This window comes from Malurus melanocephalus, unplaced genomic scaffold, assembly GCF_030028575.1.
Source record: "Malurus melanocephalus ecotype Western Australia unplaced genomic scaffold, MMel_1.1 scaffold_6, whole genome shotgun sequence".
Lineage (NCBI taxonomy): Eukaryota > Metazoa > Chordata > Aves > Passeriformes > Maluridae > Malurus > Malurus melanocephalus.
The window spans coordinates 5,293,893-5,319,705 of record NW_026623238.1 but is presented as its reverse complement, the minus strand read 5'-3'; the positions used below and the strand labels follow the sequence as shown (position 1 = coordinate 5,319,705).

At 38.0% G+C, this 25,813-nt stretch overlaps 1 protein-coding gene across 1 annotated transcript in view; it reads left to right on the top strand.

Annotated features, from left to right (window-relative positions):
• ERICH1 (glutamate rich 1) overlaps window positions 1-25,813 on the top strand; it is a 61,599-nt gene that overhangs the window by 5,867 nt on the left and 29,919 nt on the right. Inside the window, exons 2-3 of the mRNA XM_057371977.1 lie at window positions 7,280-7,471; window positions 18,268-18,399. Of these exons, the coding sequence (XP_057227960.1) occupies window positions 7,280-7,471; window positions 18,268-18,399 (324 nt within the window). The remainder of the gene's footprint in view (window positions 1-7,279; window positions 7,472-18,267; window positions 18,400-25,813) is intronic.

Genomic DNA, 25,813 nt, shown 5'->3' with positions numbered 1-25,813 from the left:
ATCTTTAGAGAAAGGTGCAGTCTGATAGTTCTGTAGAGAGAATTTGTGAAATACTTGTATAAGTGTGGAATTAAAATACTGGTTTTTTTTTTTTTTTTTTTTGTCCTTTAGCTACTGTTGTAAGAGTCTGTTGCCATAGCTTCGTCTGCAGGAGGAGGACTGCTTGCAAACTGTGAACACAAAGCAAAATGCTGTACCCATTCCTGTGTACATAAAACTGTAGTTTGATCACAGCTAGCATTCCAAATATTTCACTCTTTTTTTTTCCCCAGTTGGAAAGATCAATTTTGTTATTCCCACAATACTTCTACAGTACTTTGCTTTGATTTATATGCACTATCTATGGTGAAATGGAAGTGCATCAGTTTTGTCAAAACTGGCATTGCTGATAGCAAGAAAATCACATTTTCTGTTTCTTTCTCTTGACTTGAACAAGAGCATCTCTTCTTACATATTAGATACACCCTTTTGATGGTCTGAATTGTCAGACTACACAGAATGTAATTGCATGTCACTGCATCATTCTTTTCCTCATATCCCTGTGTAGCTTGAATGTTTTTGGTAAAAATGAGGGGAAGTGGGAAAATGAAACCCTGTTTAGTTGCCATGGAGTGTTCTGTAGTGGTTAATTGCTGTCTTTCTTCCTTAAGTTTAATCTTTTGGTAGTTGGTGAACTTGTATGCTGAATCTGGGACTATTCTCTGCTTATTGGTGATCCCTGCTCATGAGGGTTTTGAAGTTAAAGACTAAGTAGCTATTCATTTTCCTTGGGATGAGAATGCATTGTGTGCTTGTGCACACACAGACACTCTCTTGACTTAATTCAAGCCTCTGCTCTCTGCCATTTCTAGCAATGGTTTGGGGTCTTTGAGCTTTCAGCTGATTCCTTTTTGTTTTGATTGTGTTGTTTTGGCTGTGGAGCTTGATCATCGGAGGTTTTGGTTTTGTCTGAGGTGTGTGTATGGCTTTTTCTTGCATTGGGAAGTTTAGGTCAAGGTTAATAAATTTAATTGTCTTGGAGGTTCTGTGTATTGATTTCCTTTTATTCAATTATTTCCATTTATTTCCTGTTACTGTAACAGGAGCCTATTCTGAATGCACCATTGTCTCTACTGTACAGAGCACATCTTGGGCACCCAGAGGCTCATGGGCAGAATTGGTGACTTTTGTACWCAAGGGCTCTGGGGTGGTGCCCAGTGTGTAGGCAAAATAGGATACCTTGCATGCCGTTAAGCATCATAACTGCAGACTGAATTTTACCCTGGTGGCWGAAATACAAACTGGATGCCTTTGTCTCTGTGAGGCTTGCAGAGCCATGACTCAAGAATTACTGTATTAGGCCAAACAAACAGTGCATTTTGTTCATCAGTGTGGCCAGCTGAGTTATTCCTTAAGAACGAATCCAGAGGTCCTGAACTATGAAACTCTATCCTGTATGGTTAAAGGACAAGTAAGCTTTGTGGTGAATGGTTTAAAGGAATGAATATCATCGAGTCTTCCACCTGGTAGGTGGTCAGAATAGCTGTCTAGCTAACATTTTCTGTCTGTAGCAGTCTTTTAAAATGCTTTTACACTCCATTGCTCTGGATCCTGGTAAGTGCAGACATCTCTCTTTCAAGGGTCACTCTTTTTTCAGGTAGTCCCCTTGAATATCTCTGGTCAAATGTCCATGATTAGGAAAGAGGAGATGGTCCAGGCAATGGAATTTTTATATCAAACTAGGCAAGGCCCTGCACAATCTGCTGCAGCTGATCCTGTTCTRAGCTTTGAGATTAGACTAGATGGTGTCTGGAGATCTCTTCCAACCTTAACTGTTCTGTGATTTTTATGACCATGTCATGAAGTAACTATCCTGTCATGACCTTTATAGGTGATGTGGTGCTTGCATGATAAAAGAGACTTCAGGATTTAAATCCATTTGAATATTGGAGAGTRATTCTGCATTAACAGAGATGAACTGAACATTTTAATGAGGCCTTGTCCATATGTTCTGCATGTGGATTATCATTCTGTCTGTTCTTTCTGTCYTTTTCCATTCTGCTGTACTGTATTTTCTTCTGCTTTAGCAGAAATAGCATATTAGCACATCTTCCACATGGAATGGTTTCAGAAGTTCCTGATTCTTCCATTTTTGGAAAGCCTCTGTAAGAGAGACAAAGAGACCAAGTAGGACAACCACAGAATTCAGTGCTCTTGATGCCTCTTACTTTGTTCTTCCTGCCCAGCTTTGACTTGAATAGGTGGGAGGTAACCAAATGAGAAACATAGTGGGGTACTTGCAGTATGTATGGCAAGTAGCCAAAAATATGAGGCAAGCATTTTCCACAGAAATGTTTTTGAGGAAGCTATCGCTGGACAGGAACTTTTCTGTTGCTCAGAGCTTAATTTGTTTAGTTATTCAGTGTGCTTTTGTTGCACTCTCTAGTCCTTACTGAGTTTTAAGTCATGCTAAGTCATGTTGCCAACTCCAGAATGTTCATAAAACATTTTTGTGGATAGTCTGCTCATGTACATAATACAAATTTAGTCAAGGTATCAATTTAATACATAGGTGCCAAAAATGCATTTATTTGAAGAAAGCTCCTTACTCTTCTTGCAATATTAGTAGAAAGATCATGGATGTTAATTTGTATCAGTAGCCAGCATGTGTTATGCATTGTATTTCTTGGAGTTACACTTTGCTTTACGTGGTGTCAAGCTGTTGAGAGCTGGTGCTTTTTTAGTTTTCTTATAAATTTGTGCTTCACTATTCCATACAGGAATTATCAAGAATTAGCCATTGAACTAGTTTGGTACTTGCTGCAGTTCTCACATCTGAAAATACTGGCTCCTTTTTGTCACTGAGGAATTCCTGAAAAGATATGTGTTTTGGTATTTCTTCAGCTCATCTCACAGTAGAAGTATTTTAGTAGTGCTGCATGTTTTCAGCTGGAAAGGGATTTTTTTTTCTTTTAAAATTAAATAAAAAGCTTAATCACAATCGAAAGACCATGTAAACCTGTACAGTTCCTCCATCAGCTGTGTTGACTGGAAAACATCGTCAAAAAAAAACCATATGGTTATTRACTTAACCATGCTATGGGTATGGTGAGAGTGAGTCTTACTCCATTTCAAAACTCTGATAGGTAAGATACATCTCTGGTACTAGATACTTTTGCTTGAATTTCCTTTCTTTCTAATTTTCAGTTAAGAGGTAGTTATTTTTAAGGGTCTGAATAGTTCTTACCAAATGGACTGATTTCTGATGCTGCATATTGCCAAAACCATCAGGTTAAGGAGAAGTTTTGAATWGGGAAGAACTGCTCTATAGCATCAGGCAAGACCAACCTCCTGTGGTTTGGCCAATACTTAAGGGTATCACACAATACCTTTTTCAATGAATTGCAACAATTAAATCCTGTGGAAAAAGCTTCCTTTGTCATCTGAAAAATGTTTTGGTAGCTTCATTCTGGGACTCTTAACTGAAAAACAGAGTATGCTTTAGAGCATCTARAGCTGCTGAGGATGGCAGAACGGATATTCCTCAGAGCCTAATTTCCACATTCACTGATACACAGGACCATTTTCCTCAAAAGGTTTAGAGCTGCAGACAGATTTTTATCTTAGTCTGAATAAAAAATAAAATAAACTTAAGATTCCAAATAGTTCAAACTAAGTCAGTCAGCTTTTTTCAGCACTCTCTAGCTATCCTAGGGATACTAAGTAAWTTCGCGGATGATACAAAACTGGGAGGAGCTGTTGACTCCCTCGAGGGCAGGGAAACCCTGCAGAGGGACCTCTACAGATTAGAGGGCTGGAAAATCAGCAACCATAGGAAGTTCAACCTAGGAGAGTGCCAGATTCTGCAACCCTGGATGTGTGAACAGTCTGGGGAATGRCATGCTGGAAAGCAGTGCCAYAGAAAGGGACCTGGGGGTCCTGGTCRATGGCAAGTTGAACATGAGCCAGGAGGGCCAACCCTGTCCTGGGGGGCATCAGGCACAGCATTGCCAGCCGGGAAAGGGAGGGGATTGTCCTGCTCTGTTCTGACCTGGGYGGCCTTGCCTGGAGTGCTGGGGGCAGTTTTGGACCCTACAGTGTAAGAAAGACGCTAAGCTATTAGCATTGAAAGGAGATCTACAAAGATGGTGAAGGGCCTTGAGGGGAAGCCGTATGAGGRGTTGCTGAGGTCACTTGGTCTGTTCAGCTCGAAGAAGAGGAGACTGAGGGGAGTGATCAGTGCAGTTACAACTTTCTCGTGAGGGGAAGAGAAGGGGCAGACACTGRTCTCTTCTCTGTGGTGCCTGAGCCTGAGGGAATAGCCTGAAGCTGTGCCAGGGGTGGTTTAGATTGSATATTAGAAAAAGGTTTTCCACCTGTAGGGTGATTGCGCACTGGAACAGGCTCCCCAGGGYGGTGGTCACAGCCCCAAGCTTGTGTTCAAGAGTTCAAGAAGCGTTGGACAATGCTCTCRTGCACATGGTGTGACTCATGGGGATGGTTCTGTGCAGGGACATGAGTTGGACTCAGCGATCCTTGTGGGACCCTTCCAACTCAGTTCATTCTGTGGTCCTTCATTTATCTGAGGAAGGTATACTGCTCGGTTCATTGCTCCCTGCTGTCTGCAGAAGGATTGAAATGCAAGGTTTCAAGCGAGGTCCTTGTAATGTCTAAATTTCAACATTGCTCACTTCCATTCTGTTATAGTTATTGGAAATTACTAGTTATATTAAGAGATTATTTCTGTCAGTGCTGAGATGCTCTGACACAGGTGTGAAAACTTTGTAGGCAGTAAAGAACTCCCTCGCTTGCACCTTGCTGCTTCTTCCAGTGTCTGCTGAAAATGCCAGCCAAGTGGATGTTGCATTGGTGAAGTGAATCTATCACTGTTCCTGATGCAGATATTTCTTCGTGAGCAAAAGATACTTTTATCAAAGAATAACTTCCTCTGTATTCATACCCTCCAAGACAGRCATTGTATCAGCTTGCTTTCTCAAGCAAAGATATTAAAGATGGAGAGAGCTTCCTATGGGAATTAGAAGGAATGAATSTATCATAGCAGGTCTCATCTTGCTTTCTGAAATAATACTATTGTGTCTATGTGTATCGTCCCTCTGTTTTAAAAATGGAAAGAAAAAAAGTGATGTAATTTGGGGGGAGGTGACTAGGGAAATCAGATTTCAAGACAGGGAGCATAAAATTCACTGTAGTTATGAGGAATCTGCTCTTTTCAGCAGGTTTGGAGGATATATTTCCATATGTAGGATTTTCAGCATGTCAATGATCATTTGCTTTGGAAGAACAGTTCCCTCAGTACAAGTACTTGAATTTTAATTTGTGTACTGATTGTCGGTGTGGTAGAGCTATTTTTCTTTGTAACAGTTCCTCTGGTGATATGTTTTTCGTATTTGTGGTGAAAATAGTGTTGATAACCTGGGGATGGTTTTGTTATTGTTGAGCAGTGCTTACATGAAGTCAAGGTCTTTTCTGCTCCTCACCAGACCCCACCAGTGATGAGGCTGGGAGTGCACAAGGAATTGGAAGGGGACACAGCTGGGGCAGCTCACCCCAGCTGACCCAAGGGATATCCCACATCATATGATGTCATACACAGCATATAAAGCCATGAGAATATGGAGGAATGGGGGGACGTTTGGGTTCCCAAGTCAACCTTGTATGTGATGGAGCCCTGCTTTCCTGGGGATGACTGAACTGCCTGCTCATGGGAAGTGATGAATGAATTCCTTGCTTTGCTTGTGTGCATGATTTTTGCTTTACGTGTTGAACTGTCTTCACCTCAACCCGTGAATGGTCTCAATTTTCTCTTTCTGATTTTTTCCCCCATTTCATGTGGGGGGCAGTGAGCGAGCAGATGTGTGGGACTTGGCTGCCTATTGGCATTATACCATGACATTTAGTAATAGCTCTACTGGAGTTTATTAAAATGCTGTAGTGTTAGTAGCAGCACTTGGGGAAAGGATTCAGGATAAACTGCTTGGATAACTTCCTTTAGAGTCAGAGATCTGGAAAAAGCAGTTAACTTTTTCWTGTTAAATGGGTTATTTCTGTCTCGTTTCTTTAACTGAAGAGGGTAATTGTGGCTTTTTATCTTTCTAGCTGTAGACTAACCTGGCAAGGGAATCTTATGAAAACACTTGTTTGTGTGTCTGGGAACTGTAGTCGTAACCCATAACACAGCATTCTCCCACATAGTTAGGTATTTGCATGAGAAAGCGTAGTTGCCAGGTACGTTGGAGGTACAGTTTATTTATCAGGGACTGGTGATTCAAGGATTAAGGTGTTTTTTCCATTTGTGAAGTAATTTATTGACAAGTTATATGATGATAAAACRTTTTTCTGCTAAGCTGCAGTAAGACGTATTCTTCTTACAACAATTTCAGTCTTTTTCTCTTGACAGAATTATTGTACTATGAATTTTCAGAATGCTGCTTGTGTGGTGTCCACAGAATGTATTTTAAATTGAAAGTTTAAATAAGATGTGTTTCTCCAAATCTCTTTTTTTTCACCCAGCAGACTGCAATATCTCTTTGACCACATAGAATTCATGAAACCAGGGATGTTGCTTTGCAATATATAAAAACGTTCTTGATAATACTTTCTATTTTAGTATAATATAACTTTTAAAGTGATTGAAATATACATATATATATAAAAGATAATGGTTTTGTTAATGAATAGATTATTTGCATATATTCCTTTAATCAAATTATATTTTCATTTGGCTAACTAGTAGCAGATTGTCAGTGTCGTCAGAAATGGGCCCATAAGAAGAAGAGGCGTATAAGAATACTGATAATTCTGTAGAAATAACTGGGTTACCATGTGTTTCTGCTGCTGCCTACTTCTAGCTTTTCTGTGTGATTAAGTTGTTGTAGCTTACTGATTTTAATGAGTAATTCAATTGCAGTGCCTCTGTRCCAGAAGAGACCTGCATTTTGAGCAGCCTTATAACACTTGTATAGGAAGATACTTGTTTTAAAAATTAATGTGCCTTTAGTCTGTAAATATACTGTATTAATTTATTGCCAAAAGGTAGTCAAATAGAAGATTTTAACCTTGCTAGTGAACTCTGGGTTTAAAGCTGATTGTCTGACTCAAGTTTTGAACTTATATATTATTTTCAGTTTCACCTGTAAGAGATAGGAACTACTAAAACCAAAATTCGATGGAATGTGAGGATAACAGTCTCATGTCAATTAGTTGTTGGGATTTTTAAGTCTTAAAATACTTTTAAAACACTTTATTTCTTCCTGTTAAAAAAAGTTTTCTTATCCTGCAGTGTTCTTAGCGAAATTACTGAAACGACTCTATGGTGAAACTTCATCTTCTCTTGTTCATACTTCAAGTAGAGAAGAGGAGGTGGTTCTTGAAAATCTTGGATCAAAATCTGAAGAAAAGAATTTGGATAATGTTCAGACTTCAACAGCAGATGCTAGYGCATCAACTAATACACCATGCAAATCATTTCAAGGTGAGACTGCATTGTCCTTTTTCAGATAATATGTTTTGAAATATGGCTGCTTTTTTTCAGAACAGTATAGTATGTCGTTTTTTTTGCTCTTGGTACCAACAGATGAATTTGAATACTAGAGTTAGTGGYATTTAATACCTAGTATGCTTGAGGTCAGTGCATATGTCCTATGAAAACCAAGAAATAGTCTTGGTGTATATGCATGGATGCAACATCTAGTAGTAGCAAATATGAAAATTCAGTGTAAGCTATAACTGTCTCAGGTGYAGTGTCTGTTAAGCAATGATAAAATGATTTCTACTTGTACAGCTCCACTCAGCTGTTAGAAATACACATGGGGAACACAAATCCAACAGAAGGCAAATACTAATTCAGAGACTATGTTAGTACCTTGCAAAAGAGCTTTATTTTGTGTGTGTTTATGCAGTGAACATGGCACATTAATATTTGAACAGGTAGGTAAAAGTCCTTTTTCCAAATAAATTGTAGAATGTGAATGGTGTGCCAAAAGATGGAGCTGAAAAATCAGGTAGCTGTGGTATTACTTGTGGGTGAAAGGCACTGTGCACAAGTATAAGAATGAGTGTGAATTGCTTTGTATTCCTCTGAAACCAAATTTTGCCATAACTAAAAGGTTGTTACACTGACTTGAAATAGAAAGATGTGTTTCCCAAGAGTATAAAAAGCTTTCTGCTGGGAAGATCCTCAGATATCCTTACTTGCACAAACGGAAGAACTAATAGTGGATGTGATCTGGGGCCAGAGAGTAAAGTCCAGGAAAAAGTGAGCAGGATGAGTAGTATGTTTAGAACCCAATGCTACATAATAACAGGTGTTTGTCTTGTTCAGGGACATGCTTGGTAGGATTTATTGGAGGATTGGTCTGAATTGCAAGGGAGCTCTGAAGGGCTGGTTGTCTTCAAGAATAAYCTCTCAAAGCACAAGAATGGCTTATTTTGACAGACAGAAAACCAAGCAAGTGTGGCAGATGCCTGATTGAGCTCAGATGTGTCTGGCAGCAGCAAAGGGAAGGTGAGGAAGGTTAGCTGGGACAAGGCAGGCACAAGAGCTGTGTGATCACTGTGGAAGCAGTCCCATAGTGCCTGACAAAGCAGAGCAGGACATGCCTGTTAACAGTAACCAGGTTCAACCAACACTCCAGTGACTCAGGACAATAGTGATAAGGCAAGTCTGAGGTCAAGGCAGTATGTAAAGGCTGTGAGTCAGAGTGCATCAGTTGCACTGAAATATCCCTCTGGTCAGTTTGGGTCACCTGTCCCACCTGTGACTCTTTCCAGCCTCCCTCTCACCCCCAGCTTCCTCCCAAGGTGGCAGCACAAAAAAGCAGGAAAGGCCTTGGCTCTGTGTAATCCCTGCTCAGCAATAACAGAAACATCTCCATATTACCAACCGTGTGTTCAGCACAAACCCAAAACACAGCCCATACCAGCAGCCGTAAGGACAATTAACTGTACCCCAGAGAAACCAGCACACCATTACTGTAATAGAAGATTGCATGGAAATTGCAACTTCTGTAGTCCCATTTRTTTTAGACTTGATTTGGTTTTCTAGATTAGTACTTCTGGTACTGCTTTTGTGTAATCAGTAATGAAGGGCATATTTTCAAAAGGTTGAAGCATTAAACTTACTATGATATGTGATAGCTGTGGGAACAAATTGTCATTTTAAAATAGATAACAGGCAATTCATTTGCTTTTGCAAATAAATTCATTTGCTTCTGATGAAGGTGTGCTAAATATGCATGACTATGGAGTAATTTCTTAAGCTGAAACTGCYTTCATTTTTAGTGAATCTATACCATTCTGTATAAATTAGGGCCTGGCAAAACTCCTGCTGAAATGGGAKGTGAGTGGGATAATTTATTTGACCTTATGATTTATAACTCCCCTGATTTTATACCTGATTCCTGATGGAATGTTCTTCAAGGTAAGGAAAGAAAAGCTTTTTTATTCAGAATCCTAATACAGGTAAGATAGAGCTTATAGGATGGGAAACCTGGAGTAAAGAGACCAGGTCTGTATTTAGGATTTTGACAGCAGAGCAACAAGAATGTTTTTGAAATTAACAGCAAACTGTAACTGAGTTTGTTTTCTGTTGGAGGCATGCAGATGCCACAGTAATACAGAAGGGGTTCTGCTGTGATTCAAATTTACATATAAGTACTTAAAAAAAACCAACAAAAAAGGTAGACTTGAAGGAAGGCTCATAGGAAAAAAAGATAAATAAATTACCCATCTGGGAAACCAACAGACAACCATTCTTTTCTGGTTGTGATTTTATTTAAATTTAAGGAGCTCTTGCATTTATATGTGGTTTTATAGCATTGGACACTGAAAGTACATGTTTAGAGATAGGCTAGAAGGTGTGAGCTATAAACTCTGGCCTTGGTGAAGGAAGAACACAAAAGCAGTGATTGAATTTTTTGATCATGAACTGTTTTAAGTCAATTCTTACTTACAGACCTTACTTASAGACTTACTTAAAGATTGTGGGCATAACTAGAAGACAGCTGATGATTTAAGAAGCAATAGTCAAAGATGAGTAATTGAAAGCAACAATGGAAAATAAGGGATTTTTTTTGTGAATATTAACGCTTTCCTAGGCTGAAAGTGATTATTTCAGTCCTACAAAATACTGCTAAAAATTATCTAGGGTCAGTAAAAAGTTGGGGATTTCTCTAAAAAATAAATTTAGTTTTAAGTATTTTCTAGCATTCAATAACAGGTTTTACTGTAAAACTTATCACAATGTCCTATTTGCCTTTAACAGTTATTCTCAGATTRGGAAAATACAATTAGCAATTTGTCTGAGTTAAACTGCCATCATCAGCTAAGCCATCCTGCAAGATTCTGATCTTTATTGGAATAAAGTTTGCAGCATCGCCTTTAAATTTTATGGACACATCTCTGTTGTGCTTGCAGATGCAAGCTTTTAAGATCATAGTTTTATATCCTGTAAATATTTGCATTCATATGCCTTTTTTGAGACCAAGTTGAAGCTGAGATGCTTAAGGAGATGGGACATCAGGACATCAGGATAATTAATAATTTGGTATCAGAAAGGTTTATCCCATAAAACTCCTCACATAATTCAGGAACCAAAGCTTACAATAAGATTAAGAATAACTGGAGAAGGAAGGCAAATTCTGAGGGATACTATCCTTTGTAACTATARAGAAGCCTTCTGAATAGTATTTGCATTTTCTTCAGGAAGGCAGTAGTTCTGTTAGGGATGGAGAAAACCTGTGGAGGTGTCATGCTTCTGGACTCCAAGGGAGAGTAGTCATATCTTTTTTCTTGAAAAGAAAAATTTCTGATTTTTTTTTTAACCAAACAAACCAAAACAAAGCACTTGCTGTTCTACGGCATATATGGTAAGCTATACCTTCCCTCTTGATTACACTTTTCCTAAATCTGACTTTTCCCCATATTTTACCAAAATACTCAGTGAGAAAATGAATGTAACCAAGGTAGGGATTCCTATTCCCCAGGACAATTAGATAAGACTTTCTAAACATTTCTCTCCTTGAGGAACTTGGTCTATCAATTGTAGAAGCTGTAGTTCTTAATTTCAGAAGATRTAATAAAAGTTTTTTCTTTCCTCAGCATAAAATCGAAGAGGGTCTAGATTACCATCTTTATTACCTTAAACAATTTAAGTTGCACATATTTAATGAACCTGAGTCTTATAGCAAGCAAAGCATTAAAAGAGAGCAAATGGAAAGTTGAAAGCTACTACAAATAAGAGAACGTTTTCCCTAAACGAAGCATATTTTGTGAATATGCTTCCAAATGCTATATTAAAAATGCTTTAAAACTTGCTGTATCACAAGAAAAAAGTGTGCATTTCAAAACACAGATTGCTCACTTGGATATGGACTTTGGCTAAATTTTGTCCTGAGAATTGGTTTTGTTTATTTTTGACCCTTGTTAGGGCCAGATCTACTTGCTTACGGGATTAATAGAATGGAAAACATTTCTTGTGAATTGTACAGTTCTGTAATTTCTTTACTTTTTATTGATATTTTAAAACCTCACTGACTATTTTTAATAGCTTTGTAGTATGTACTCAAAAGAGACACATGTACTTATAACTAGAGATTTGCTAATTGTGGAATTGTCTTTTTCACAGAATCAGAGAATGGGTCATGTTAGAAGGGACCACAGTGGATCATTTGGTCCAACCTCCCTTCTCAAGCAGGGTMATCCTAGAGCACACCACACAGTATTTCACAATCTCTCTGGTGCTCAGTCATGTGAACAGTAAAGAAGTTATTCTTCATGCTCTTCATGGAATGTGAGAATGTGACATGGAACTTCCCAGGCATCAGTTTCTGCCCACTGCCTCTTATCCTATTTTTTGGCACCACCAAGAAGAGCCCGGAAACATCCTCTGACACCTCCCTTTAGATATCTGTAGTCATCTCAGTTATCTCTTCTCAAGGCTGAACAGACCCAGCTCCCTCAGCCTTTCCTAGTAAGAAGAAATGGCCTCCCTAGTCTCTGACCTTCTTCTATGTCAGAATTACCAATACTTTTAAAAGACTTGGGATTTACTGATCAATATTTAGCATAATTCTTATAAAAATGAAAATTTCGGAGTTGCTGAAGGATAATAGCGTTCAAATGAAAAGTATAGTATAGGTATAAAGTGTGCTGTGCCACTTCTGATTTTTGCATTTTCTTTAGTTCTGAAAAAGGAATTTGAAATGCAGAGAGCCTAGTGAGAGTTTTGGATCTTGTGGAGATGCCTGATTTGATCTTCTCCTTCATATATTTAAGTAGGAAATGATGAGGAATGTTACTACTAATAGGTTTTAGCTTTCTTAAAAAGCTGGAATCYATCTTATGCTATATAAATGGACAAAATGCAATTTACTCTATATTCATTAAATAGAAATGTGAATGTCTTATCCAATGTGACATTTCCTAGCATTGTTATCCTATATGAGGAATCCTTGTCGAAATTCAGTGCAGCTGTGTGATTGTTTTGTGTTCTCCTTCTTGTTCTGTTGGACTTACTTGATGCTGACAGTGTACTGCATTTAAATCATCACTAGGACACCMGAACTGTGTATTTCTTCATATCAATCCTATCTTCCTGCAGCCATTCTACTGTAGAAAACTTAAGCTACTGACAGAAATGCCTTGAAGACAAAACATGTCGAAAAAGTGTGCATGAACAGCCCTGCCTTTTAGTTGATCAAATTGATGAAGTGCATATGGTTGAGAAACAGGGTTCTAGCAGTACTCAATGCAATAAACAACTTTAGAGAGTTGTTAAACAATTCAGCTTCGCTTTGGTTAATTACTTTGAAAAGCTGTCTATTGTGAATGAGCTAAAGAGCAACGGAGATTATAATTATTATACAATAAAGTGGTGTCATACATACTTTTTATCGTCTTCTCTCAAGGGTTTAAAAATTCTCTCATTACATGGTATATTACAGTGCCATTATGCTGTGCAAATGGGACTGATCTATCCAGAAGTATCGTATTTGGCTGGTGGCTGTGGTAAAAGTGGTGCCTAGCCAGTTTCACGAGTCAGTATAGCTGCATGCTTTAGGGGAATGAAAAAACCTGGAGTTTAGTGGAGAAGGGAAAAAGATTCCAAAACCCAGCCAAAGAAACCCAAGCAACCAAAATCCCACAAAAAAGCAAATTTCCTCCCATCTCTGTTCATACTGAGAGGGCTGCATGTGTAATATCTGTAATTTCTGTTCRTGGCAGTAACAGTTCTGTTTTCAGTCTCCAGCTCCTCTAGCAATATGTTTGTGCGTTTTGGAGGGTTTGTTCGCTGCTGGTTGGCAGATTCCTTCCTTTTCCTGTGGCCTTATGAAGGACGTTAACTCATTCCTCTCTTCTATGTGCTCAATTCAAACAGCTTAGCTGTGGTAGCGGGAGCTGCTGGCCTGTGAGGCCCCAAAGCAATTTAATGAATAGCTCATCTAACAGTATGTAGCAGTTGCCTACTAAGAGTAGAAAATGCCAGTTTTAGCTCTAAGTGTAAGCAAGCTCTAAGCCTAAATTAGTCAGCTGCAGGAAATCTAATTATCGAGGTAAGGTAAACAGAAAAAATGGCTTGTTTAAGAACTTGATCAAATGGCCTTGTTTCAGCTAGGGAATGGCTGACAGTACTAAACTGAGTCGAACTACAGCATAATAATTGTGCGTTAGCATTCCCACTGTCTGYCTTGACTCCCTGTTTGAAATAATTTTCAATGCATTGACAACAAAATGGATTGCGTGAGACACCACTCCTGTTCCAGTTTACACTGGGGAGTTTATTACTTGAACTGTCATTGTCAGAATCATATTTATTCAGAGTCAAATCTCATATTTTCTGCTGTTACACAAGCTTACTTTTTACTTATCTTTCCTATCAACTCTGCCCTCTAACAATTATTTGAAAATTGGAAAGGTTTATGATGTRAGCTTGGTACTGAACTAAGTTCTGGGGATGTGAAGTCTCAGAAAGGAAGTTGTAATGAACTGGCTTAAGTTTCAACATCCCACCAGGCACACAAATGATGTACACTCTAGAAACTGGGAACAGCTACAATGCTAATAACAATAATGTACAAAGAGAGGGTGATTTATGTGCAAAATGCTCACCCCAGCCCAGGACTCTGAAAAACAATRGCAGACAGCTCCTCTGACTGACATATGTTCCCTGTGACTGGAAAGGAGCCACCTTTCTGCTTGGAAGCAAGAGTCCCTTTCCCCCAGCCCCTGGAAGTGATGTAAGGTGGTACTGAGTGACGCTGGTGTCTTGGCCATGCCCTCTGGGCACAGCGCAGCCCAGAACTCATGGATCAAGTGCTCCAGTGGGCTCAACCTCCCCAGCGGCCATGATACAGGCATGTGCTACTGCACCGGGCTCCTGTAAAGAATAATTAACTGTCCTGGCCAGAACTAGGACATTCTGCTTTCCTATAAAGACCTGCTTTCAGGGGTGAACTGTTTCCATCTATTTGAAGAAGTGATAAATGAGTGTGCCCAAGGGGTAATTTTGTGGAAAAGATCACAATCTTAATAAGATTGGGCTAATTTACAGTTGTTTGCTGGGGGGAGCTGCAGGATGTTCTAGCTTGACTTGGATCCTCTGCTCTTTTGAGTTCTGTCCTATGGGAACTTAACTTTGGTGAGTTAACAAAGCTTTCTAAGTTACAGAGAAGCACTTTACAAGTAAGACAAAGTTTTTGATTGCAAAACTGTACAGTGTGTTGGTGTCTGTCCAGTCACTGGCAGTGGAAGKGGGGGGGAAGGGGCACTGTGAGGGGAGGCTGGGGGTGCCCTGKGCTGGACACAGCCAGTTCCAGCCCACTCCAGCCCACCCACCCCAGGGCACAGCTGAGCCCACGGCTGGGGCAGGGGCACCCTGGGGGACACTTCTGCAAGAAAGGAGAAAACAATCCCAAGACAGGAGGGAGCTAAAAGGACAACAGTGGGAGCCCTAGGGTCAGAGGAGGAAGATGCAGTCTGTTGTTGAGCAAATATTCCTGAAGGATGGCAGGCCRTGAAGAACCCGTGTGGGGGAAAAGGAAGGAGCAGCAGAGACTTTTAAACAGTGCCCCCACCACCACCTTGCACTGCTCCTTCTCTTGCTGAAGGCACTGGGTGTAACCTGCAGCGAGAGGAAGTAGGGAGGAGTGAAAATAGCCAGTGAGGAAAGGTTCTTGTAGTTGTGATCTCCTTGGTGTTGACCCTTGAGCTTTCTAAGACCTGTTGTCCCCATTGTAATCCATCCCACCCTCAGCCTGCTGAGGGGAGAGTGAGTATCTGTTCGGGTGTTTGGCTTCTAGTCAGGGCTAACCCACCACAGAACCTAGAAGTGATTCAGTTTCTGTCCAGGGTTTAGTCTTACAGCAAGCAAAGGACCAAGAATTATATGAACAAGACTAAATGAACGTGTGCTTTGGCCATGTCTGAGGCGTGCCTTAGCCTGCTTTGTGTTTACGCAGTCTGGAAGCTATGCGAGTGTTATGTACCACCATTCTGAGCTACAAGTAGGGGATGGTTTAAAAATGCTGAAAAATAAACTTAAAACAAAATAGACTGTCTACCTGAGATGATGACTGATTGGGCAGTTGACAGTTTTATATGGCTGGAAGCTTCACCTTCAGCTCCTTCTAAAAAGATCTGAKACTTGTTTGTAGTAGGATATGAGATAACGTAGCTGGTCGAGCAATTGACATGCTTGGAGATGTAATGTTGGTAATGGCATGGTGTAGATGCTTTTCCCCACTCTGTGCATAGAGTTACATGCCGTGGATCTCTGTGWGGGGAACATTAGTAGAAGACAAATAGTTTCAAAACATTTATTCTGTATTCTTGGTTTGCCTTAAAGAGTAATGTTTGCACCATTTTGGGAGTTGTAAATGACATTTAGCTGTTGGGATTTTCTTTCCTTAAACAAAACCTTCAGGAATGTGATTCATGACTTTTAACAAGTAAAAAGGGCACMTTCTGTATTATCTCTTGTATCTGATTACTTTTTTTAATCAAAAAACCCTGTTAATGTCACTGTTTTGTCAGCTCAGCCATTTGCTTTGCAGCAGTGTTTGAATTTATTATGAACCCGTCTCTTCTTGGCCCAAGGAGACTCTAGCCCCAGGCTGCRAAAGTCCAGATGTAGATATGGTAGCAGTTTGATTTGACACACTTACACAGGATTCGCAAAGACTAATGCTTGATTTATGAGCTTGCAAACTTCTTAGAGATGCATCTGGAGTGAATGAATATGTAATTTGAAGATGCCCACTTAAACAGGTAAAATTTGAAAAAATAGGTTTGAGTTCATTCATTTCCACAGTAAGAGCTGTTACTGTTTTTTTTTGTTGTTTTTTTTTGTTTTTTGTAGGACTGTATGTTACAGATGGTCCCTCAAATGTATAGCTATTTTTTCTGGCAGCTTATTATCCCAGTATAGTTACTCTTTTATGATTAAAAGATTTGAGTTTCTCAAGATGGTTGTAAATTTGGTTTAGTGTTTTCCTGATAATCTTTATTTTACAAAATCTAAATAAAATGGAAAAAAAAGGAAAGCAGAAATCCTTCAAAAGGGAATAACTCAAACATTTATACATCCTTGTAGTTTAAAACTGTCACTAATTAGCACTTCATCATTAATCAACCTGGATGGGGGAAAAAAGTCAATGCAAGTAGTGTTAGTTTAATGATTTGGCATCATCTACATGGAAAGATTCTGTTGAAGAATTATTCCACGTTAATTTTTAATTGATTCTTTCCAAATCACCTAGTTGCTCTTCATCTTTCTGTATTATGTATTTCTTTCCCTTTATTATCATCTGTTAAATGATCATCAATATCAGTTGGAAATTTTCTGGCTTGTTAAAAAAACAAAACAATAGTATTCTAATGTTTTTTCAAAACAAATTTATTCCCTCATGATGATGAAAATGACTGTGGTGTTTTCAGAAGTACTTTGAACGTCCAGCAATGTACTTCATCATCTTTGAAGTAGGCTGGCTGAGAAATGTCAGTGCATAGTTAAATTKCATATCAGAAATACAGAAGTAATTCTTGTTAGGGATCTATCAGACACAACTGCATGTTAGATATTTAGAAATTAAACCAACCATAGCTGCTCAAACTGTACCTCAGTGATAGGAACATCTGGGATCTTCTAGCAAGTTCATRGTTTAAGAGGCTGATTGTGTCCACCTGCCAAAACTGTTTTTATTGTATATAATTTTCACAGCTCTGTGTTTTAAAGGGGCATATTGCCCCCAAGAAGGGTAGGCTAAGCGCTGTGTCTGTGGTGATTTATGGAGCTGGCTGAGTGTTAAAAAAACTCAACAAAGCAACAACAAGCACAACCAAAAAAAATCAACAAATCAAAATTWAAAAAAAAATCCAACATTGAGCCACCTAAAACTATRTTGCAACATTTGGAGACACCCTGACATCCTGGCCTTCTGGAAAAGCTCTTTTCTCACTGCAGTTGATCTGTGTTGTCATTACTTTCTATATAAATACAGTCTGGTTTCTTCTAAGTGGAGCAGAGATGTGACTGTAACTTCTTGTCTGGTAAACAAATGAGAAGTTTCTACTGCTGCACTTGCATGCATTTTTAAATACCTTTCAAAGGGGAAAGAAATCCTACAAAAAGACTGCTGCCATTACCCCARATAGTTTTCCTATATAAGGAAATAGTTGGAAAGCTATTCTTCCCCTTCTGCCCCAGAAAGTAGAGCGGGATGAGGCGGTGAGTCCTCTTGGGCAGGCACTGCTGAGGCTTAGTTAAGTGTGACTTTCAAACTCCCTTTATCTTTACTCCCTTCAGAGAAGCATAGGCTGTGGTTAAAACGTCTGCAAATGGGCAAATCGCAGCTTTGTGATGCTTTTTCTGTTGCTTCTGTCACTTCATAATAGGCTTTTATCTCTYCATCCATCTTTTGTGAAACAGTTCTCTTAAAGAAATAGTGTCTGCTCATGCTGAGTGGGGAAAAATGTTTAGAATCTCTCTTAAAATATCACTGTAAGTTCTTCTGAAGGTAGGGTGGAAGATTTACCTGATACAATGGACAAAAACACTTCTGGTGGAAAGAACTAACCCATGGAGTATTTGTTCATTTATAGCTCTGTGAAATTTGGTGCAGTTCTGTTGTTCATGGGATAATTTCAGTGTTCCACACCTGACCCTCTGTAAGGATTTTTGAGATCACGTAGTTCTGTAGTTGGGAAAACATTTGAGAAAATCTGTAGTGAGACCAATACTGAGCCAGATACTTTGGATTTTCTGTTTTGTAGGTAGTGATGATGCACTTATGTCTCCAAGAATTTACACAGTGGAACCTCCTCCAGAGGGTTATGTTGCAGTTACTCCAGATGCTCTTAACAATGCAGTTTCTGAAAACTCAAGCAGTAGTGCTGACTCAACAGGTAAGTCTGTGTGGTTGTTTCCATGATGTATTCTTCTCAATGGAAACTTCTTAGCAGCTCTTATCAAGTAGGTTCAGGCTGCAACAATTAAATATTTAAATTGTTGCTGCCAGTGGGTGTCACTGTTTTGCAACATAAGCAAAATGAGGATGTACATCCCTATGGGTTCATTTCCATGGTTTCAGGTCTCTAGACTAGATTCAAGGTTGGTTATAGCCATGCCGTGCCAGAGATCTTACACAGTTATGTAGAAATCTAACGAAGGACAAAGTCTTCAGCTTGTCCAACTCAAGTGACATGTATACTCATATTATGCCTGCTTACAGTGATACTATTTTTAAGGATAAATGTTAGATAAAGCTGTTTTACTGTATCTTACTCTTGTGTTCTGAGGAATAGGATAAAAGCTTAACAGCCTTTCAAACTGGCCTATTTCAGAACAGATTCATCATTGGAGTTGGTTGCGGGAAGATATCAATCCTTTAGTGTTGAGAGCTTTCTGATGAGAAACTGTGACCATATAACTATAGAAACATTATTTAATGTTGTCAAAGGAAGCAAAAAAAAGAAGCACAGAATCTGTAAAGTGGGTTCTAAGTTGATCTCAGTTAAATACACAGTTTTCTGAATGACATTGCCAGAATTCAGTTGAATCTGCCTGTCTTTAGAAGGAAGTCCTAAGCTTAGGCATGACCAATTCAATTAGTTTTYTCAACTGCTGTGTTTCTGTGGATGTATGTTTGTCCAAAGTTGTGTATCACTGTCATTTGCTGCTAGGGACATTCTACAGCAAAGAAGATACCCATGTAAGGCAGCTGAAGTAAAATACCTGATAAACAATGGTTATTAAACTACAGTCTCAATTTCAGCCTGGAGCCTGCCTTAAATGTAAGGAAAACCTGAGGTATAACTTGCAGACAGAAAGGGAAATGCTGCTTACCTTTGCAAACAGTAACCCACTAGGGTGAATTTTCAGCTTGGAAATTGGGTYTACAGCCTATTCTGAGCTCCATTCAGAATCTGAATACAAGTAAAGCTATCRAGTAACTCAAGGGACTGAAGCAAAATATGGTGTGACTCGTGACGTACCAAAAATGTTCTTCCTTGGTGTGCAATGGTTTAAAGACCATTTTTGAGTGATAAAGAAGTAACTTTATCAGAGTAGCATAAGAGTAGATCTTGACAGTTTTTGGATTATGTATGGAAAGTTGGTCTAATTTAGAGCTTCTATGTTGTGCTTTTCTCTGTTAGGATTCATATTTGGACTCTAGAAGCTGTTTCTAGGCTACTCTTAAATTTTTTTAGTTGCACAACTGTCTTAGAAATGCAGTTCACTGCRTTTCTCTTTCCCAGCATGTCAGATTCCATCTGCTTATTGTGATCATGAAGCACCTTTTCTGTCCTTCCATGCCATATAATTCCTCTTTACTATTTCATGTACTTTCTTCTCAGTTATTAGAGGGGCTTCTTCCTCTTCTGTGTTTTGCTGATATGTGTATGCTAAGACTAAATGAAGTCTCATATACTTTATAGGTAAATTCAGTTTTATACAGGGATTTAAGTTGCTTTTAAAAAAAACCCTAGAATACAGACTGAACACTGCTGCAACCAAGATGTATCCTTATTAAAGCATTAGCATGGAACTTGTATGGCAGATTTACTCAGCTGCTGTTTAAAATCTGTGAATAAATCAGATTATGTGTGGTGCAATTAGATGTTGATATATTGCAAAGCAGTTAAGCAGAACAGAATTTAGGATTGAGTTATAGTGTCTCTGTTTAGAGTCATATAAATACCTGCCTGGTTTTTACAGTGGATAGGATATTGAACAATGGCTTTACTTGCTCATTTTTTAGATTTAATATTTTCCTTTAGTGTTTCAAAACAAACGTGCTCAACCATGATAGCAGTAAGTAGAGTTTTGATGTTGCTTAGTGACAGTATTGACTGTTGGATGGTGAGCTCTGTTAGCTGATCCCCGTTTCACTGTTCAGGAAGAGTAGGTTTTGGGTTTTAGCCACCTTTTCAACAGTTAAGAAAAGATCTGGAATTTTGGCAGACGTATTTTTGGATTGGTTTGTTATTTGACTTTTCACTTTGTCATGGAATCAAGAAAAAATAAGTTTGAAATTAAGGTTTTTAATCTCTGATTTTCCTTGCAAGGTAAGCTTGACTATAGATGTCATTCTTGCCAGGTATTTGCCTAATTATTTTTTTAAAACCTCCTTATAGGGAGATTTTTCTTACATTCTCTTTTTCACTTGCTCTAGTGTAGTGCACTTTAATCTTCCTTGCTGCAGTTTAGATCCTTATTATTTTTTTAATATGGATTTCAGAATTGGAGATCTATGCTTATCCTGCAAGGTTGAGGTATGTTACTCGTGTGTGTGTCATTTAAGCATACATATAAAATCTGTTGCAGAATTCTGATTTCAGGCAGTGTTCATGAAATATAAAAGGAACAGTTTAGGCAATCACACCATGGATTACTTAGTTTGCTTGCCTAGATTTAGTTGTATATCTGCTATTTAGATTTTTTTTTTTTAAGGGATAAAGGGAAACTTTAATGAGAACATTTGATTCTGAAGGAGAAAGAGGACACATCTATGACTGTATGTATGAATATTTCATATATACAAAATAAATGTGTTTTGTTTGGAATTGTCCCGGGTATTCCCAAAGAATTAGCTCCATAAGGTCAAGTTGGGATATGGTGCATGCATTGTTTTAGTCCCAATCCTATCTGTCTGATATCTTTTGAATGGCAACAGGTAATCATTCACTGTTTCCTAAAAAATTAAGCATGTTGTTTATGTGCTGGCTAAGTAAAGGTTTCCTTGCTATCCTTTTCTAGCCTTTTGGCCCAGAACTAAAGGAAATAAAGGATGTGGAAATTCACCAAAAAGAAATTGACTCAAAAAATAATTCATTGTTTATCAAACTTGTCTCATGAAAATAATGACTCGATTTTAGGATTTAAATTCTTCAGTTATATATAACTGGGATGTACCATGTCCTCTAATAAATTAAGAAAACCAAATATGAGCCTATTTGAATTAATATAACAAGATTGTCAAGAGGAATAGATGTGCCATGGCTGACATTGTGTTAAATTAATCTGTGGAAGAATTAAATATTCTGTCACTAAAATATGTATAACAACATCAACCGTTTTTGAGAAATTATTTAAAAGTTGAAGTTAATTAAAATTACAAAAATAATTTCTTGTCAGGTCTAAAATATGTTTGGGTTTGTCTTTTATTACTGTTGTCTAAACTGCAAGTTCCATTATGATTGATAGTGTCAGGAGGAAATTATATTCCAGAACAGCTTCTGAACAGAAAGGAGGGGAGAAATTCAGGTGTTCTCTTACCTGTTTGTATTGTCTTGATTCAGTTAAAGGCAGCCATATCAGGAAGACTTAATGGTGCATAAGGTTATGAATATTTTTAAGGAGATACTGCTATGAATCATATGTTGACTAGTTACATTCTTGGCAAGTGGTTGGGAATTTGATGCATTACAGAACTGATATACTCAGCAMAAACAAGAGAACAATATGTTTTAAGCAACTAAAGTCACCAGCAAACCTTCTTTGCTGGTGGGTAGCACCAGTTTTGAAACTCCAGCATCATGCATCATTCTGTAGCCTTCAAACCAGAGGAATCATTAGACTGTGTAATTTAATCTTCTGTACCCGTTAGAGAGGTCTTACCCCATGCTGAGCTCAGCACTTTGCATTTTAAAGAAACTAAACCAAATTTAACAAAAGTTATCCACATTTCAGAGATGTCACAGAGGCTCCACTACTTTCTAGTGCTAACAGTTAATTGCTCTCACTCTAGGTAATAAAAAAAATAAATTTGAAAGTTGCTTTTTTCTGCCTTCCTCTATTGAAATGAAGGGTCTCCATTAAGCAGCATTTTCTTCCCCCAAAGAAGCACAGTAATCAAGGTAACCATAATCTTTTTGATTAAAGGTTTACGTGTGTATTGGTCTAAGATATTTGCTTCAGTCCTCAAGTTGCATTTGTAGCTCTTCCAAGTGTCATGCTTTCCACAGCATCTTTTTAAGAATATCAACTCTACTACTGCATGTAGTAGCTGTGTTTCTTTACCCTTGAAGAAACTGATGCTGTATCAATGTTTTAGATATGTTTTCGAATTACTCAAAAGGTGTGAGTAGAAAAAAATTACAAGAAATTAAAACTCAAAAATTCTCCTAATTTCACATCAGTTCATTCATATATACAGTTATTTCAGTGATATTGCAATAAATATTTTTTACGTAGTACTTGTTAACTGTAAATTAAAATGTTTAACAGTACTTAATGAGTGCTATTGCCTGTTTTAAACAAAAGAGTTCTGGAAAGAACTCATCATGAAATAAATTCTACTTCTCTTGAAAACAAAGGAGCTTAAGAYGCTTAAAATGCTTTTCTGAATCATATCTGAGAGAAAAAGCTATGAAAAAAACCTGTGAATCAGGTTGTCTTACAGTGCTTTCTGTCAGCTGCTGCTGCATTGACTGTCCAGAGTCTTGTGGTAACTTCTGTGAGAATATCAGTGGCTTATAAGGGGGGTTGCAGCAGTTTCAGAGTAAGGAGGCTGCATTTGCAAACTGAAAAAAATATAATTTTTTGCATTTTTGTTCATTGTTTTAATAGAATAACAAACCTATTAAAGGATTCTTATGAACAAAAATCATATTTAATTTATTACTTCGTTAAATATGCCTGAATAATGAAAGATGCTGCAGTACAGCTCTTAACTGAGTGTAATAGTCAGTGTTTTGCAACACAGGTGCACCAAATCATATTTCAAATCATTGCATAAATTAGTGAATGTGATTGAWATATGAATGTGTAGATTCTTTTACAACTTCCTGAAAAACAAAAAGTTTTACTATTCCACTTTCAGCTACTTCTATAACTCTTGCTTATCTTTCCTTAGCTTTATTAGCATGGGTCTCTCCTTTTATAGTAAGGGTGGAATGAACTTAACATGTTGAAAACTTATTTGTGAAAAAATATTACTTAAAAAAGTTCTTTTCAATAATTCATCAAAGAAGGAGCAGTGTTTATATGGTAGCTTGGCCTCTTTTGTATTTCTAGTAGTTAGACTAAGTATTTTTTTTTTTATTGATTAATTCCCCTAGTTAATTTTGGTTATTCTGGATTTAGTTCTGTGTCAGTTTGGATGTTGCTGTTTAGTATTAAAACAATTATTTGCACATGATAAAATTTTAGGGGATAACATTCTGTAGTTTCTCTTTGTCCTTGCAGAAATTAATGTATTACTCCCAGTTTGTGGGAATGGCAGATTTTTCTGAGCCATCAACATTTTCAGGAATTCTCATGTGTACACCATCACCAGAAAGCAAGCTGTAGCAACAATGACACCTCTGTTGAGGCTGTTACTATAAGCTTTTTCAAAATGTTATGGTGTTTATAGATTAATCAATAACTTGAAAGGAGAGATGTCTGTGAGGTTAAAGAACTTTCTTGTCTACAGCATGTTACYTCTTCAGCTTAAGTGTTCTTGACATTTTGGAATCAGTTACAGTGAAGGATGCCACAAACGAATAGAGATGTAGGACAGCTACAGCTGAATTCTCTACTTGAGATGTCTTTTCCTTCAATATCCTCTTGGCAGACCTTGTATTTRTTGATAGATGCAATGACATTCTGAAATAGATAAAATCTCCACGCTTTTCTTTCTGAAATTGAATAAGATTAAATAACCATTTTTATTTTCAGAGTTCAGATAAAGTATTTAATTATTTGTTAAACCTGGCTTAATTTTTTTAAAAACAAAGATCTAGATCCAGTAATGTTCATATTTACACTGACATTGTTAAGGGTTGATTGCGTCACTGGAATTATATTAAAACTTAAGAAAGACCTAAATCAAGTTCTCTAATACTGCTTTGGAAAATTTTAAATTTCTTTTCTGTCTGAACAGGAGAAGATTTCCTTTTTAAAATGACTTCTGATTTAAGAGTTGGCAAGAAATCTAGTTACATGTTTAATTTTTGTGATACTTAATTTTAAGGAATTAAGTGTATGCTTGAAAGAAGATGCTGGCTGATGTACTTGTGTTGCAAAAGCTGACTGACTAGTGTGATCCCATCTTCTTGGAAATATTTCTAATGTACTGAATGTGATACAAATTATAAACATTTGAGGTATAGCTTGGGCAAGCACTTAGAGGAAAACATCTCCACGCTACCAGTGTCCTGGAGCAGTGTTCTGAGCAAACTCTGTGGTTTGTCAAGCAGCGAGCTGTAATGGAGTAATCATTGCTCTTCATTTCATAGTAAACAAGTCTGAACCTCCCGAAGGCGAGTGTGGAATTTACCAAGAAGTTGTCCACTGAGGGTTTTGAACACAGGACTGGGCTATCAATTAAAGGTGTAAGGATGAATCACTAATTAAGGTTTATATATAATGTAGAAACCAGTCATTTCTAAGTACTGTAAATTTATTGCACAGGTAAGTACTGTAAATCTGTAATTTATTTATATCTTCTAAAGGCCAGTATATTCACAAGCATGTGGGACTATTGCAAATTGCATAGTACAGATTATGAATTTTTAACATATTGAAGTCTGCAGTATTTCTCATGATAGTTTCTAACATTAAGATGTTGGTAGACACCCCATCAAAACAAACAAGCAATAAATAAACAATCTCTCTCCCCCCCCCAAATTCCTCAAAACCCCCTGGAAAATGGCTTTGGAAGCCAGATGGCAAAGAATTCTGCGCCAGACATTTAGTTCAAACTTATGTGTGATGTTAGGAAAAAAAGGTGTAAATGCTGCAAATGTATTAAGGAAAAAGGGAATACATGGTAATGTGATATACTGGTAATGCTTTACTTTAGCTATGGCTGCGTGGTAATGGTTTATTAAATATCCTTGATTTATATTTTTGCAACAGTAAATAAAGTGCATGTTTAGATGCTGTATTAGTTTCTGCATGCTTCTGAAAAAGCCTCAAGTATTTCAATAACAAACATTTACCTTTGAAATAAGCTCTCATTCCTATGTTTTTCTGTAGTGCGGACAACATACCCCTAATCCCAGTGTAGTGGATTGAGGCTGACTGGATGCCAGTCACCCACCAAACTCACTCACTCACTCCTCTCTGCAGCTGGACAAGGGGGAGAAAAATTTAACAAAGAGTTCATGAGTTGAAATGGGGATGGGGAGAGATCGCTTACCAATATGGTCACAGGCCAAACAGACTCAAATTCGAGATATGAAGTTCGCAAAATTCTCCAGTGTGAGTCCRTCCCATGAGYGGCAGCTCTCTCTGAACTGTTGCAATGTGAGTCCATCCCACGGGCAGCAGTCCTCCACAAACTGCAGCGGCATGAGTCACACTTCCACAGGGTGCAGTCCTTCAAGGACA